Raw genomic sequence first — 14300 nt, forward strand, 5'->3', positions numbered from 1 at the left:
AATTTTAAAATTTCAGTTATTATTCTTTTTAGTTTCTAGAATTTCCATTTGCTTCTTTTTAAAATAGTTTTAACTTCTCTGCTGATATTTCTTTCCTTTTTATATAGTAAGGCTATATTACTCTTTCAGTCCTTGTACCTATGTATAAAAAGCGCTTTTAAAATACCTATCTGCTCAGTCTAGCATCAGGACCAATTTCACAGTCTGCTTCTGGCTGCATTTTTCTTGACTATGAGTCATACCTAATGAGTTTTGACAAATTTATTTACTCATGTAACTTACACCACAGTCAAGCTACGGAAGATTGTGTGACTCCAGTTACTTGGCACAATCGGTCAGTGTTCGGATCTCACTGTTTTGCCTGTTCTTCAGTTTCATTAAATGGAATCATATTGTATGTACTCTTTTGTGTTGGGCTTGTTTTGCTCAGCATATCTGTTGAAGTCATCCGTACCTTTGCACGTATCAGCAGTTTATTCTTTTTTACTGTTGAGAGAGACTTCACTATCACAGTGGAGTTTATCACAGTTTTAACCAGCTCTCCTGTTTATCCACATTTGGTTTGTTCCCACTTTTCCGTTACTGTGACTAAAGCTTGTTTGTGTATCAGTGTTTTAGTAACATTTCTGTCCAGTAAATACCCAGGGTGAAATTATTTGGTCATAGACTACTACTTTGCTTTAAAATTCCAGAAATTAAAAAAATTCTAGTGACTGTTTATTCGGTCCATGTGTTTACTGCTTTGTTCTGCTCGTCGCTGCTTCTTACTCCTCTTCGCTGCGTTCTTCTGAGTTTAGTCTCTTTTTTAGGCATATATCCATCATTATTGGTTTTAGCAGTGACCTTTTTCTTTTTAGTGACAAACTCTTTCTTTTGTACGTTTAAAGTTTTTATTTTGCTCTCCCTCTGAAGAATCCTTCTACTGTGGAAAATATCAGGCATATAGAGTAGGAAGAGTGACATGAGGTGCCCTCAAGTGCCCCGTGCTGATTCCAGGATGATCAGACTACCACCAGGCTCACCTGTGCCCCCACCACCTCTCCACAGCTGCTCAGGGTGACTCCGAAGCAAACCTCAGACACTGTCTCATCTGTAAATGTCTGTACATATATTTCTAAAGGAATACCCGAAGCGACATTCCAAGAAGAAAAATTAAAAATAATCACAAAATATTATTAAACATCTAGCCAGTGTTTAGAGTTCCCCAGGTGTATTTCTTAGTTATTTTGAATGAAAATTCAAGTAAAGTTCACATACTGTGGTTAGTTGATATTTCTTGGGGCTTCCCTGGTGGCTCGGATGGTGAAGAATCTGCCTGCAGTGCAGGAGACCTAGTTTCGATCCCCAGGTTAAGAAGATCCCCTGGAGAAGGGAATGGCTACCGACTCCAGTATTTTGCCTGGGAAATCTCACGGACAGAGGAACCTGGCAGGCTGCAGTCCATGAGGTCACAAAGAGTCGGCATGACTGAGCACACACGCACGTAAATTGTGTGATATTTTTGAACTCAGTTTTGATATTTCTCGTGGCAGATAGCTGTCTCTTTGGTTTATATTTTTAGTGACTGTTCTCATGATTGCAAAATAACCTTATGTAACTTTTCATAGTTTTTAGAGATAACATACTGAATTAAGGAAAACGTGAAACCTTCCAACCGTACAGGTTCACGTACCAGCTGTGTTGCTGATGAACTCGCATCATCTCAGGCTGTTGGGGAGTGGAGGTGGGGCAGTCGTGTGCGTCTCTTAAGGCAGCCTCTCATACAGATGCCTCAAGTTGACTGGCTTCTTCTTTTTAAAGTATTAATTAGGGTACCGTTTTTTTAATCACTTATGTCTTGGATTAGATTGTCCCGAAAATTGTCTTCACTAAAGGGCAAAAGAAGTCTCCTAATATCCTAGGTGTCATCTGCGTGTCTGACCCTAGCTGTTGGTATTAAGAGCAGGTAAGAGCAGGGCTGGTTCAAGACATGTCCCTCACTTGTAAACACAACCCAAATACCACTGTCTTCCTGAAAGGTCAGTTTCATCATCTTCATTCAGTAAGCAGCATGAAAAATTAAAGTTGGGTAAGATACAGTCCTTGACTTTATAAAGCGGTTAAAGTCTGGCTGCAGAACTAATGCGTGTGTCTCTGGCTGTATGATCTAAAAGCAAAAAGTCCCGCTTCATTCTAGGGCATAAGTTAGTACTTGGCCAGTTAGTGACAAGGCCTGCGGTCGGATGACACTTGGGATTTAATAGGATCGCTGGATATTAGAGCATTTTAGAAATACCCCAACTGCTGCTGTTTAATTGGAAAAGGAAACATCGTTGTTTCTGAGAGTAAGAGAAGGCAATGGCACCCCACTCCAGTCCTCTTGCCTGGAAAATCCCATGGACGGAGGAGCATGGTAGGCTACAGTCCATTGAGTCGCAAAGAGTCCGACACAACTGGGCGACTTCACTTTCACTTTTCACTTTCATGCATTGGAGAAGGAAATGGCAACCCACTCCAGTGTTCTTGCCTGGAGAATCCCAGGAACGGGGGAGCCTGGTGGGCTGCCGTCTATGGGGTCGCACAGAGTCGGACACGACTGAAGCGACTTAGCCACAGCACCAGCATAGGTCCCCTGGAGAAGGAAATGGCAGCCCCCTCCAGTATTCTGGCCTGGGAAATCCCATGGACAGAGGAGCCTGGTAGGCTGCAGTCCGTGGAGTCGCAGAGTTGGACAAGACCGAGTGAGCACACGGTACGCGTAATGCTATTAAGTTTTTCTAGTATTTTTCCAGTATGCCTTTAAAATTCTTTTATTGTTTGTTTTGCTTACAAACAATGCTTGGCCAGTTTACAGTACGGAGAGCATCTCTGTAATCATTTTTGCCTTATCTCTTTTCCTTTCAATATTTTCGACAGGAGTCAGTAGCCTCGCGGCCTCCTACTTGAACCCGGTGAAATCTTTGGTGCCGCAGATGCCGAAGCTGCTAAAGTCTCTCTTCCCTGTCCGTGACGAGAAAAGGGGCAAACAGCTGTCTCCCCTCGCGCATCAGGTAAAAGCATCAGAGAGCGCACGAGTGCCCGACGGGGCGCTGGCCCAGCCTTGCTCCACGCCGCCCTGAAGCTGGAGCGGGGAGGGGAGCAGCCGTGGGGGTGTCAGAGCTGGGCTTTCAGACCTGGTGAAAGCTCTGATAATTTCTCTTCCACTCTCGTCAAAGAGAACAGAGCTGTTTAAGCGTATTGACACTCTCAATCCTTTCTGCTTTTAAAAAATGCCAAGCACGCTCCTAATGTGATTTATGGTAATATCACTTAGAGCAACAATAGTGAAATTTATGAAGTGCACTTAGGGTTGTTTGTATATTGCCAAACAGAAAATGTAATTCTATTTTTAATTCTTGATTTCATTTCTAATTTCAAACAATTTTACATCATCCCCATCCTTGCCGCTCAACCTTTTTCCTCTACTGTGGCTTACCTGTTCTTTCACTTAAATATGAAAAGGGATCACTTGTCTTAGGCCCCTTTTTCTTGAAACTCTCTACCCAGCCTCAGAAGAAGTTTCAGAGAAGATGTGAAAGGGTTTTCCAGATCATCAGGAAACTGCTCGTATGTGATGGTGCATGGGAAGCCTGTTGGAAATGCAGGTTCTAGCCTCCTCTAGGTGTGGATTCAGCAGAAAATGATGAATGAGGGTTTATTTATACTCATTCAAAAACACATACAGTGCAAGTTCAGTTGTTGAAATAGGTCTTTTGACATCAGCTTCTCCACATTCACTGAAACGTTCAAGTTGCGGAAGTGCAGGCGAGTCCTTGCCTGAGACCTTAACTCTTTAAAAGAATTTTCTAGGTTCATGAGTGTATATTCAAGGTAATAGGTTTGTGAGGCTGCTGTGCAGGTATTTTTTTCAAGCTAGCAGTCTATGGGCATATTATATCAGCGTAGATTTCATATTGGATGAAAAAGATAAACTTTGAGATTTTGGAAATGTTTAAATTTAACTGGGCACATAAAGGGTGCTTAACTGTTTTCAGGATGAATCTGAGATGGTGAGAGCTAAAAGAAATAGCCAACCTGATACTTGGTGGGGGTTAGGGTAGGGAAAAAGGATTTTTCCAGAGCTTGTCACTGCGCACCTTATTCTGTTCTAAACTGCTGTGTTGTTGTTTCACAAAGTATGATTCATGGACTGTTTATGCCAGAATTTCCATGGTAGCTTTTTTAAAAGGTAACTTAAAAATATGGCCTGATCTTATAACCCATGCCTCACCTTGGGGCACTTAATAATCTGCGTTTGTAAGTACACAATGGAGGAGGAAATGGCAACCCACTCCAGTATTCTTGCCTGGAAAATCCCATGGACAGAGGAGCCTGGCGGATTACAGTCCGTGGGGTAACAGAAAGATGGAGACAACTTAGCAACTAAACAACAACGTAAGTCAGTTCAGTTCAGTCGCTCAGTCGTGTCCGACTCTTTGTGACCCCGTGAACCACAGCATGCCAGTCCAACTCCCGGAGTCCACACAGACCCGTGTCCATTGAGTTGGTGATGCCATCCAACCGTCTCGTCCTCTGTCCACAAGGTGATTTTCGGGGCTTCCCAGGTGGCACTAGTGGTAAAGAATCCATCTGCTAATGCAGAAGATGTGGATTCAATCCCTGTGTTGGGAAGATGCCCTGGTGTAGGAAATGGCAGCCCCCTCCAGGATTCTTGCCTGGAAAATCCCATGGACAGAGGAGCCTGGCGGGCTACAGTCCAGTCCATGGGGTTGCAAAGAGACACGACTGTGCACACACACACGAGGTAAGGTGGTTTTCATTCACATTAAAGTTTGATATGCACTGTTTTTCAATTGCTGATGGGGAAGACAAAGTTACATAAGCTAAAGGAAATTGGAATCGCATTAGAAGTCAGTGACTCAGACGACTGGAGTTACAGTTATTCTTCTGAAGTTGCTTCAAGGTTTTGATGTAAGTCAGAGCACCTGTTACGATAAGAAGTAACCTTTCCTCTCTTGCCAGTGAGCGATTGGTTCTTCCGGGTATGAGAGGAAGAGCAGTGGTTTAGAAAGCAGTCTAGTGGTTGGTGGAAACTGCAGTGTGCAGTGTCCAGGTTAAGAGAGGTAACCTTGAAATACTTTGAAGATACCTTAAGTAATATTCATTCAGTTTATTTTATTTGAGCATACATGTGCAAAGGCCTTCCCAGATGGTGTTAGTGGTAACCCCCCTGCCAGTGCAGGAGATGTAAGAGACCCGGGTTCAAGCCCTGGGTCAGGAAGATCCCCTAGAGGAGGGCTTGGCAACCCAGTCCATTGTTCTTGCCTGGAGAATCCCATGGACAGAGGAGCCTGGTGGGGTACAGTCCACGGGGTCACGGAGAGTCGGACACGACTGAAGCAACTTAGCACGCACACGCAAAGGTGTTGGAGAAAGTGGCCCCCAGTGCTTCATATTTCATAAATAAATGAAAACGTAAATACAAAAGTAGCCTTCATGAAGGTGCCCCGTGGTGGATCTGAATTGTTCCCAGCTTGTTTATGAAAGCACAGTCCCTTGAAGGACCCTTGCTCAAGGTCACCAGAGCTGCATCTCTCTCGCCGCGCTTCTCAGTCTTCCTCTGACTTGACAGTCATGCAGGAAACGTTTTCATCTCTGGACTTCAGCACTGATCCCTTCGCCTGGCTTCCCTTGTTGACTGCTCTGTCTTTCTGTTTCTGCCTGTTCTGGGCCTCTTTGTTCCGTCAAGCTGCTGACATTCAGGGGTTCCAGAGCACCCTCCTGGGTGACCTCATCCAGCTCTGTGGCTTAGACTGTGTATGCGCTGATGATGCTCACATTTCTGTCTCCAGCCCAGGCTTCGCCCCTGAGCTCTGGCCTCGTGGAGCTAACTGCCCGTTCAGCTTTTCCACTTACAAATCAACTGGATATTCACATTTTACAAGTCCATATCACTGCTGTCGGTTTCAGCTCACAAGTCTGTTTACTTCCAGCATACAGAATACTTCTGAAGTATTAATATATGCCCATCTCAGTGTATAGCACAGATGCCTACCTTGCTGCTTCACCTCACAAATAGACCGTCAGTAAAATTTTATAGGTACCACTTTCAGTGTGATGACTCCTTTTTCTCATCACTCATCCAAGCCGTCGTCTCTGGCCCTGATTGTGCAGCAGGCTACCAGCTGATCGACTGATGCTTTTTGCCTCACTAAGTCTGTTATTCACAGAGAAGCCAGAGTGAGCTCCCAAGGCCTTATATTAGTTCATGGCTTGAAACCTTCCATTGCTTCTCACTGAAGCTGAATAAAATCTAAATTCCTTACTGTGGTTTACAGTGTCCTATGTGATCTAGCCCCCTGACCTTTCATCTTTATTCTCTTTATTTTCTTCTTTGTGTACCATGCTGCTGCTAAGCCGCTTCAGTCATGTCCGACTCTGTGTGACCCCATAGACGGCAGCCCACCAGGCTCCCCTGTCCCTGGGATTCTCCAGGGAAGAACACTGGAGTGGGTTGCCATTTCCTTCTCCAATGCATGAAAGTGAAAGGTGAAAGGGAAGTCGCTCAGTTGTGTCCGACTCTTAGCGACCCCATGGACTGCAGCCCAGCAGGCTCCTCTGTGCATGGGATTTTCCAGGCGAGAGCACTGGAGTGGGGTGCCATTGTGCACCATGCTAGGCCATATTGATCGGCCTTTTTGTTGTTTGTTGATCTCATGAACACATGAAGCTCCTTTCAGTCTCAAGTTTTCTTACTTGCATTTCCTTCTACTTGGAATGCTCTTCCCCAAAGTCTTTGTGCGGTTAGTAAGTCTCTAGTAGACTGGTCTGCTACTGTAAGGATCAAGAAAGGCCACATAAACAAATATGCTTGAATTTAGAGTGCATTGGACCAACCAAACTAAAACAGCAGCCTCTACCGTACATAATACAGTGTATTCCCTTGTTTAATTTTTTGTTAAGAGTGACATTTATATGTTTACTGGTTATTTCTTCTACAGTGTAATCCTTGAAGGCAGGGGCAGATTTGATGGAAAGTGTATGTTGGTTGACCACGGATGTATGTACAGATGTTAGTATTAGATGGTTGGAACATACCCAGTGTAAAGGACTGTGGTTAATGTTAAGAGGCGAGAGAATTGCACCCAAGTGGGGATTTGAGATATCAAGGCTTATTCAGGAAGTTTCTTTCTCAGACTGATGCAAGTTCCACTGAAGAACTGTTCTTAAAGTTGTTTAACTGTTCTCAGTTGATCAGAGATGCTTCTATTCTTCTCATCTTTGCTATCTTTGCTAAAGCTTTTAGAGAAGTAAATTATAATTTTCACTATCAGTATGGAATCTAGAGAAACACAGAGACAGTATCAATATAGAGGTTTCCCTTACTATGGCCACTTTAAATATGCTTTAAGTCATTACCACCTAAATGATGTTTCATCCTTGGAAATGGGGCACTTTTGCAACAACGGAATCTCAAAATAACACCCAGTACATTGCTGTACCGACTAGACTGTTTTTTTAGTGTTTCCCAGTTTTTCACAGTAATCATCACTATAATGGCAGCCTATTCACTTGGAAATCAGACTTGATACCCAAAAGTTGAACTTTTTTCTCTCCCTGTGGACCCTCTGAGTCCTTCAGGAAAAAAGTTGGCTTATTGCCACCCAGTCCTTGCCTCCGCTTTTTTTTTGCTGTCGCCCAGAAGTTAAAGATTCTTTAATCTCCTCGGCTTTCTCGAGACCTAACAGCTAAAGATGTCAACTGTGTCTCTTATAATAAATGCCTCATCATTCTTCAGTGGTCTTGCCAGGGTCTTGCTGAAGTGGGGAGCCCAGAAGTGATACTATAATCCCTTTGCTTGAAAATAGTGCACCTTTTATCTTTCTTCCGACTAATGTACTTCTACCAAAGCGGCACATGCTAGCACTTTTGGTTTTTTTTAAGGCAAGTTTTAGTTCATTGTGCTTCTCGTCAGGTAATGTTCCCCCTTTTCTCATTTGCTTACACTCTGGCCAGTGCACTTCTCTTTTTATTATCACATTGATTTCCCTAGTGGTGGCTCAGACGGCAGAGCGTCTGCCTACAGTGCGGGAGACCTGGGTTCGATCCCTGGGATGGGAAGATCCCCTGGAGAAGGAAAGGGCGATCCTGCCCAGTACTCTTGCTTGGAGAATCCCGTGGACGGAGGAGCCCGGTTGGCTGCAGCCCACTGTCCCAAAGAGCTGGACATGACAGAGTGACTTCACTTCACCTGTTGTTCAGTCGCTAAGTCATGTCCGACTCTTTTGTGGCCCCATAGACTGTAGCCCACCAGGCTGCTCTGTCTCCCAGGCAAGAATACTGCAATGGGTTGCCATTTTATTATCCAGTGAACCCAAGTCTCCTGCTTGGCAGGCGGGTTCCTTACCCCCGAGCCACCAGAGAAGCCCCTTCACTGAAGCATAAAAATACTTCAATAAGAATCTTCAGGTTCATTCCTAAAAGTTTTCAGTTCAATTTTGTTGCAGCATTCCTAGGTTAGCAAGATATTCTTTGAATCATTATTTTAAAGATACATTTGTTCTTATTAGCATCTGCAAACTTTTGAAGGGCATACTCTGCATCTGAGTCACAAACAAAATATGGAACATTAAGCGTGAGAGAGAGCTCTGTCATATGTGACTGGAGCTCACTCCCCAAGCCACAGAGTGGCTGGTGGACGTGTTTCAGCTCTGCCTGTTCAGTAACTCCTACCCCCGTTTTCCCCTCGTCTACCGGGGAGATTATAGGAGGTTTTGTTAGATGCATTATGGAAACAGATGCATTATGGAAGCCATGCCTTCCTCTGTATCACTAATCTAGTAATACTAAGATAAAATTTATGCTGATGAACATTCGCCACCACCCTGCCCGCTGCCTGGCTTTGCTGTACCCCAGTGTGAGGTGTCTGGTGTATCAAAGAAATATACATATACCTCCACGTTTGCTCTCTATTTTGATTTTGGTTTTTATTTGCTGCTAGTGACTTGTTAGTACATTAATTTCAATGGCCAATATAAATAGTCATTAAATAATTAATACCACACTAAAAAAACTTAACAGATTTTAGAATAATGTGTAAGATAGAACCCAGAAAAATAGAAATCAGTGCATATGCCTAAGAGAAAACTGGATCAATTCTCCCAATACAGGAAGGGATAAATTTTGATACGAACATTGCATAAAACTTAGAGACAGTAGAGAGTAACACTGCTTAAGATTTGTAATGTGAGATGGTACAAAAAACTAAATGGGGAGCTTCCCTGGTGGCCTCTGTGGTAAAGAATCTGCCTGCCAGTGAAGGAGACACGGGTTCATTCCCTGGGTTGAGAAGATCCCACATACTGAGGAGCGACTGTGCTCTGGAGCCTGGCTTCTGCAACTATCAAAGCCTGAACGCCCTCATGCCCGTGCTTCCCAACAAGAGAAGCAATCAGGAGCCCGGTCACTGCAGCTGGAGAAAAGCCCGCACGCAGCAGTGAAGATCGGGCACAGCCGAAACAATCAAGAAATACAATTTAAAACTAAACAGAAATCCCCTAAAATCCACTCAGCAGTGGAAGTACAGAGACAGCACAGAGTAACCCAGCAGGCCAGAGCGTAAGCAGGCACACTCCTTTCTCTTTTCATCATTTAAGCCATCTCTCTCTCTGTTTCCCACCTAACTGTGATGAAAGATCTTAAAGCTTCTTGCTTTTTCTGTTTCTGTCCCAAGTTAGTTTGGAGACTTAACCTCCTTCTCTGGAAGAGTCACACTGGCATGGACACAGCAGCCCGCCTAAACACACGCCTGGATTCTCTCTGGCCTCATCAGAGGACACTTAGATCACTGCACATAGTTCTGGGTACCTTACTACTGGATGTCCGTTGACCAACTGGAATTATTTCAGAGAATAACATCAGAAATGATTTATGAGGAAGAATTAAAGGAGTTATTTATAGCTTGACTGAACAATGACTAAGAGAGCTGACTGTATAAGCATTCAAGGGATCGCAACCCAGAAGGCGGGGAAGAATTGTATAAGGATGGTTCCAGGAAAATAGCAGAATGAAAGGCGCAGAACGGTGAAGTGATATTAACGAAGAGAAGGCAATAACCGTGAACGAGTACAGTGATTTATAGATAGCAGCGTCCTCTCTCAACATCTCCATGGATTTCTGTCACTTCTGTTTTTAAAAAATAAGATTTTGAAAATGTAAAAATATTCCCAGTAAGAACTGAGGAATGAAATAGGTCCTGTTTCTACCAGTCATATTTCCTCTTTTGTTTGTTAGATTAGATGGTAGAGACGCAGAAGTAATGAAGGAATGATTATTAACAAAAAAGTACTTTTAATCAGAGTGTCCTTGACATTTTCAAACAAGAATGTTCAGTTCCGTCCCTCATGCAAAGATATAGACAGAAACTCGCTAATGAAAAGATTAGTGTTTATTAACTTGTTCTTTGGAAACAGCAGGTTCTCAGATCAAGATTCTATTATTTGCGGGGGGGGGCATATTTCAGTATTTGAGAAGATGCGTGGATCTTTTAAGATCGAAGTTAACAATTCATCCTGAGGAATAAATAAATTTATAAAGAAAGAAAATAATGATTTTAAGGAAGTCTTTAAAGACAAAGTTTCTCATATTTTACAAAATCATCTGGCTTGAACATATTTATAAAACTTATGTTTCTCATTTTTATGGAGATTTGTTTTTTGTTTGTAATCAGTTTCTGTCTGAGTTCCAGAAATGCAAAGGGTACAAGCACCGAAAGAGGTGGCAGCTGACAAAATTGCTGTCTTTGACCTTCTGAAGCAAGTTTAGTAACGAATCTGGAAAATAATGAACTGCAATTAATGAAATCTGCACTCACATTCAAGTGTGTTTCTCAGACAGCACATAAAATAATTGAAAGAACTTCCTGCTCTCTAATTAGTTAGATTGAATTAATTTGGCATAATAGCTTTTTTCATGTGTCTAGAAGTTGGTGTTCAGATGAAGCTATTTATGTACTTCCAACTTCTGAATTCCAAATGGCATCTTTGGTTCATTTGGGGAATTAAGGAGTTAATGAAAGAAAAAAGTGCAAGTATCAGTCGCTCAGTCGTGTCGACTCTTTGCTGCTCCATGGACTGTGGCCCACCAGGCTCCTCTGTCCATGGAATTCTCTAGGCAAGAGCACTGGAGTGGGTTACCGTTCCCTTTTTCAGGGGCTCTTCCTGACCCAGGGAGTGAACCCAGGTCTCCCACGTCGCAGGCAGATTCTTTACCATCTGAGTTAATGCTCACATTTAATTTCCACCGTCAGAAACACAGCCCCGTTTCTGGCCTGTCCTTGCTCTACTGTCAGCTCCTCTCCAGTGTCCTGGGCTTTGCTTAGGCCTACCCTGCTGACCGCAAGGATTTCTGTCTCCAGTTTCAATACGGCTTCCAGTGTGGTAGGTGGACAGGGCCTTGAGTAGAGACAGCAGTGCCCTGCACATCTCTGACCCAGCTGGAGAGATGCTTAGGTAGGCCTTTCAGCTCTCATGTGAGTGAGTGCTCCATGTGCAAAATGGGGAGAAACAGACACAGCTGCCGGTGCTGCCCTTGTGCACTAGATGCTGTTTCAGACTTCATTACTCAGGCTCCTCTGATGAAACAGGCTGCATGAATGCTTGCTGTGGTGTCTGTAGGGTTTGTCGTCTTTTTTTTTTTTTTCTTAAGTTCTATTTCAGTTGGTTGAGGTGTAGGAATTTGTCTTGAAGGAAGCTGCTGTTTAAAAACAAAATTATTTATTTGACTGCTCCAGGCTTAAGTTGTGGCATGCGGGATCTAGTTCCCTGACCAGGGATTGAACCCAGGCACCCTGCATTGGGAGCCCGGAGTCTTAACCACTGGACAACCAGGTTAGTACCAAGGGTTCATCATCATAACTAACTAAAAATAAGAAAAAGGATCCAGACCTTGTTTTCTAGCCTTGAGTTTTACTTAAGTATTCAGGTTGTTTTTAAAGGTTCTTTCCCCCTGTAGTTTATATTTGGATATGTTATGCTATATTGCTTGTTCTTGTGTTAATAAAGGGAAGTTTGTACAGACCTTTTGAAATACAGACTTTGGAAAAACTTCAAGGAAAATGATTTCTGTTCAGTTGCTTTGTGGATGAATTCTTAGGCAATTCTTACTGCTTTACGAAATGAGACTCTTATCTCTGTTTTGTTTTCCAAGATCATAACATCTTACCATCTGTCTTTGCCCCAGAAATGTATGGATATTGACATACTTAGACACTAAGTTGCCTTCAGAGGCAACTTAGAGTTGGCTTCAGAGTCACGGTTAGTAGCTAATCTGTAGAATAATGAAAAGAAGATAGTTTCTGAGGCAGGATAGGAGTTGATTTGAAGAGGCCTCATCTTCCACTTATTTTTCAGAAATAGGCCTTGTGTACTTTTGTATGAGTCTGTAGACCCAGGGTTGGCAGGCTTTTTTGGTCAGGAGCCAGATAGTTTTATTTTAGGCTCATTTTAGGCTTTGCTGGCAGAACTGGCAGAACTGGCTACAGACAAGGCTAAACAATGGGTCTGGTTTTAATCCAATAAAACTTTATTTAGAACCCTGAAATTTGAATTTCATATAATTTTTACATGTCACAAAGTATTCTTTTATTGATGTTTTAATAATTTCAAAGTGTAGTAACCATTCTTAGCTTGTAGGATATACCGAGCTGGGGACAGTCTAGATTTAGACTCTGTTTTTAAGTTTTTAGATTAACAACCATTCTGTTGACTCAGCTGGTAAAGAATCTGCCTGCAATGCGGGAGACCTGGGTTCAGTCCCTGGAGTGGGAAGACCCCCTGGAGAAGGGAAAGGCTACCCACTCCAGTATTCTGGCTCAGAGAATTCCATGGACTGTATAGTCCATGGGGTCGCAAATAGTCGGACAGGACTGAGCAGCTTTCCCTCCACTATGTTTCATGAATTATCCTTCATTCTTCATGGATACTTGAAAACCTGAGTAGATAGAGTGACTTATTACACCCTATTTTTTAAGAAGAGAAATCTTTTCCCACATAAATACTTAAGTTTTACCAATTATCACGTAGAAGTTTAAAAAGTAAACTAGCTAAACCCTAATATATAAGAAACTGCCTCTTTCCTGACAACTTCGGAAATATCAGTGTTTAAAATTTTCCATATGTAGGATGTCAAGTATGTTGAGCTAACACACACATTGTTGTTCAGTCGCTAAGTCCTGTCCAATGCTTTGTGGCCCCATGGACCGTAGCACGCCAGGCTTCCCTGTTGCTTAGCATCTCACGGAGTTTGCTCAAACTCATGTCCATTGGCTCAGTGATGCCATCCAGCCATGAAGTCTGTTAGGACAGGCTCATTCACTTTTATCAACTGATAAATAAGTTACTTGTTGACAGAAGTGTGCCTTTTAGTTTTGGGTTTTTTTTTTTTAAAGATTCATTTATTTTTGCCTGTGCTGGGTCTTTGTTGCTGTGGGCTTTCCCTAGTGGTGGCGAGCCGGGGCCACTCCAGCTGCGGTGTGAAGGCTTCTCACTGTGGGGGCTCCTCTTGTTTGGAGCGCAGGCCAGAGGGCATGCGGGCTTCGGTAGTGGCAGCACGTGGGCTCAGCAGTCGTGGCCCACGGGCTTAGTTGTCCCGCAGCATGTGGCTCTCCCTGGACCAGGGATCACACGCGTGTCCCTGCATTGTCAGGTGGATTCTTAGCCACTGGACCATCAGGGCAGCCCTTTTAGTTGTGTTATGTAATTGAAATTAAATAGGAATATCAGGGATTAGACCCTGAGTGCCTGTTTCTGAAGAGGAGGACTGTGTGCATGTTTGATTTTGCACATATTGTATCCTCAACTCCTGACACAACCTTTAGAATATAGAAGGCTACCTGGAGCCTGGCAGGCTACAGTCCGTGGGGGTCACAGAGTCCAACGCGACTGAGTGACTCAGCACCTGGTACTTGTTTTACTTAGATCTAGAGAAGTACCTTGGAAGACAGTGCATGAAATTCCAGTAACTAGGGTTACCATGGCGCTTTAGACATGTACTGGGTGCGTACTGTGCCAGGGGTTGTATATACATCAGCTCAGCAGCAGTGCTGTCTGATGAAAATATAATATGAGCCATGTGTGCCATTAAAAATGTCTAGTAGTCACACTTGAAAAAGTAAAAAGAAACAGGTTGAATTAAATAATTTACGTAACCCAGTATATTCATAATATCGTCATTTCAACCTGTCATCAGTATAGAAAACAATCTGAGATCTCTTCCTCTCTTTGTTTCTTTCTGTAGAGTCTTCAGAATCAGGTGTGCAGTTT

The 14300-nt window shown here is 43.1% G+C and overlaps 1 protein-coding gene across 1 annotated transcript in view; it reads left to right on the forward strand.

Moving 5' to 3' along the window:
* KIF13B (kinesin family member 13B) overlaps positions 1 to 14300 on the forward strand; it is a 187690-nt gene that overhangs the window by 158504 nt on the left and 14886 nt on the right. The window contains exon 37 of the mRNA XM_068974383.1: positions 2896 to 3029. Coding sequence (XP_068830484.1) covers positions 2896 to 3029 — 134 coding nt within the window. The remainder of the gene's footprint in view (positions 1 to 2895; positions 3030 to 14300) is intronic.

Source organism: Capricornis sumatraensis, chromosome 6, assembly GCF_032405125.1.
Source record: "Capricornis sumatraensis isolate serow.1 chromosome 6, serow.2, whole genome shotgun sequence".
NCBI lineage: Eukaryota > Metazoa > Chordata > Mammalia > Artiodactyla > Bovidae > Capricornis > Capricornis sumatraensis.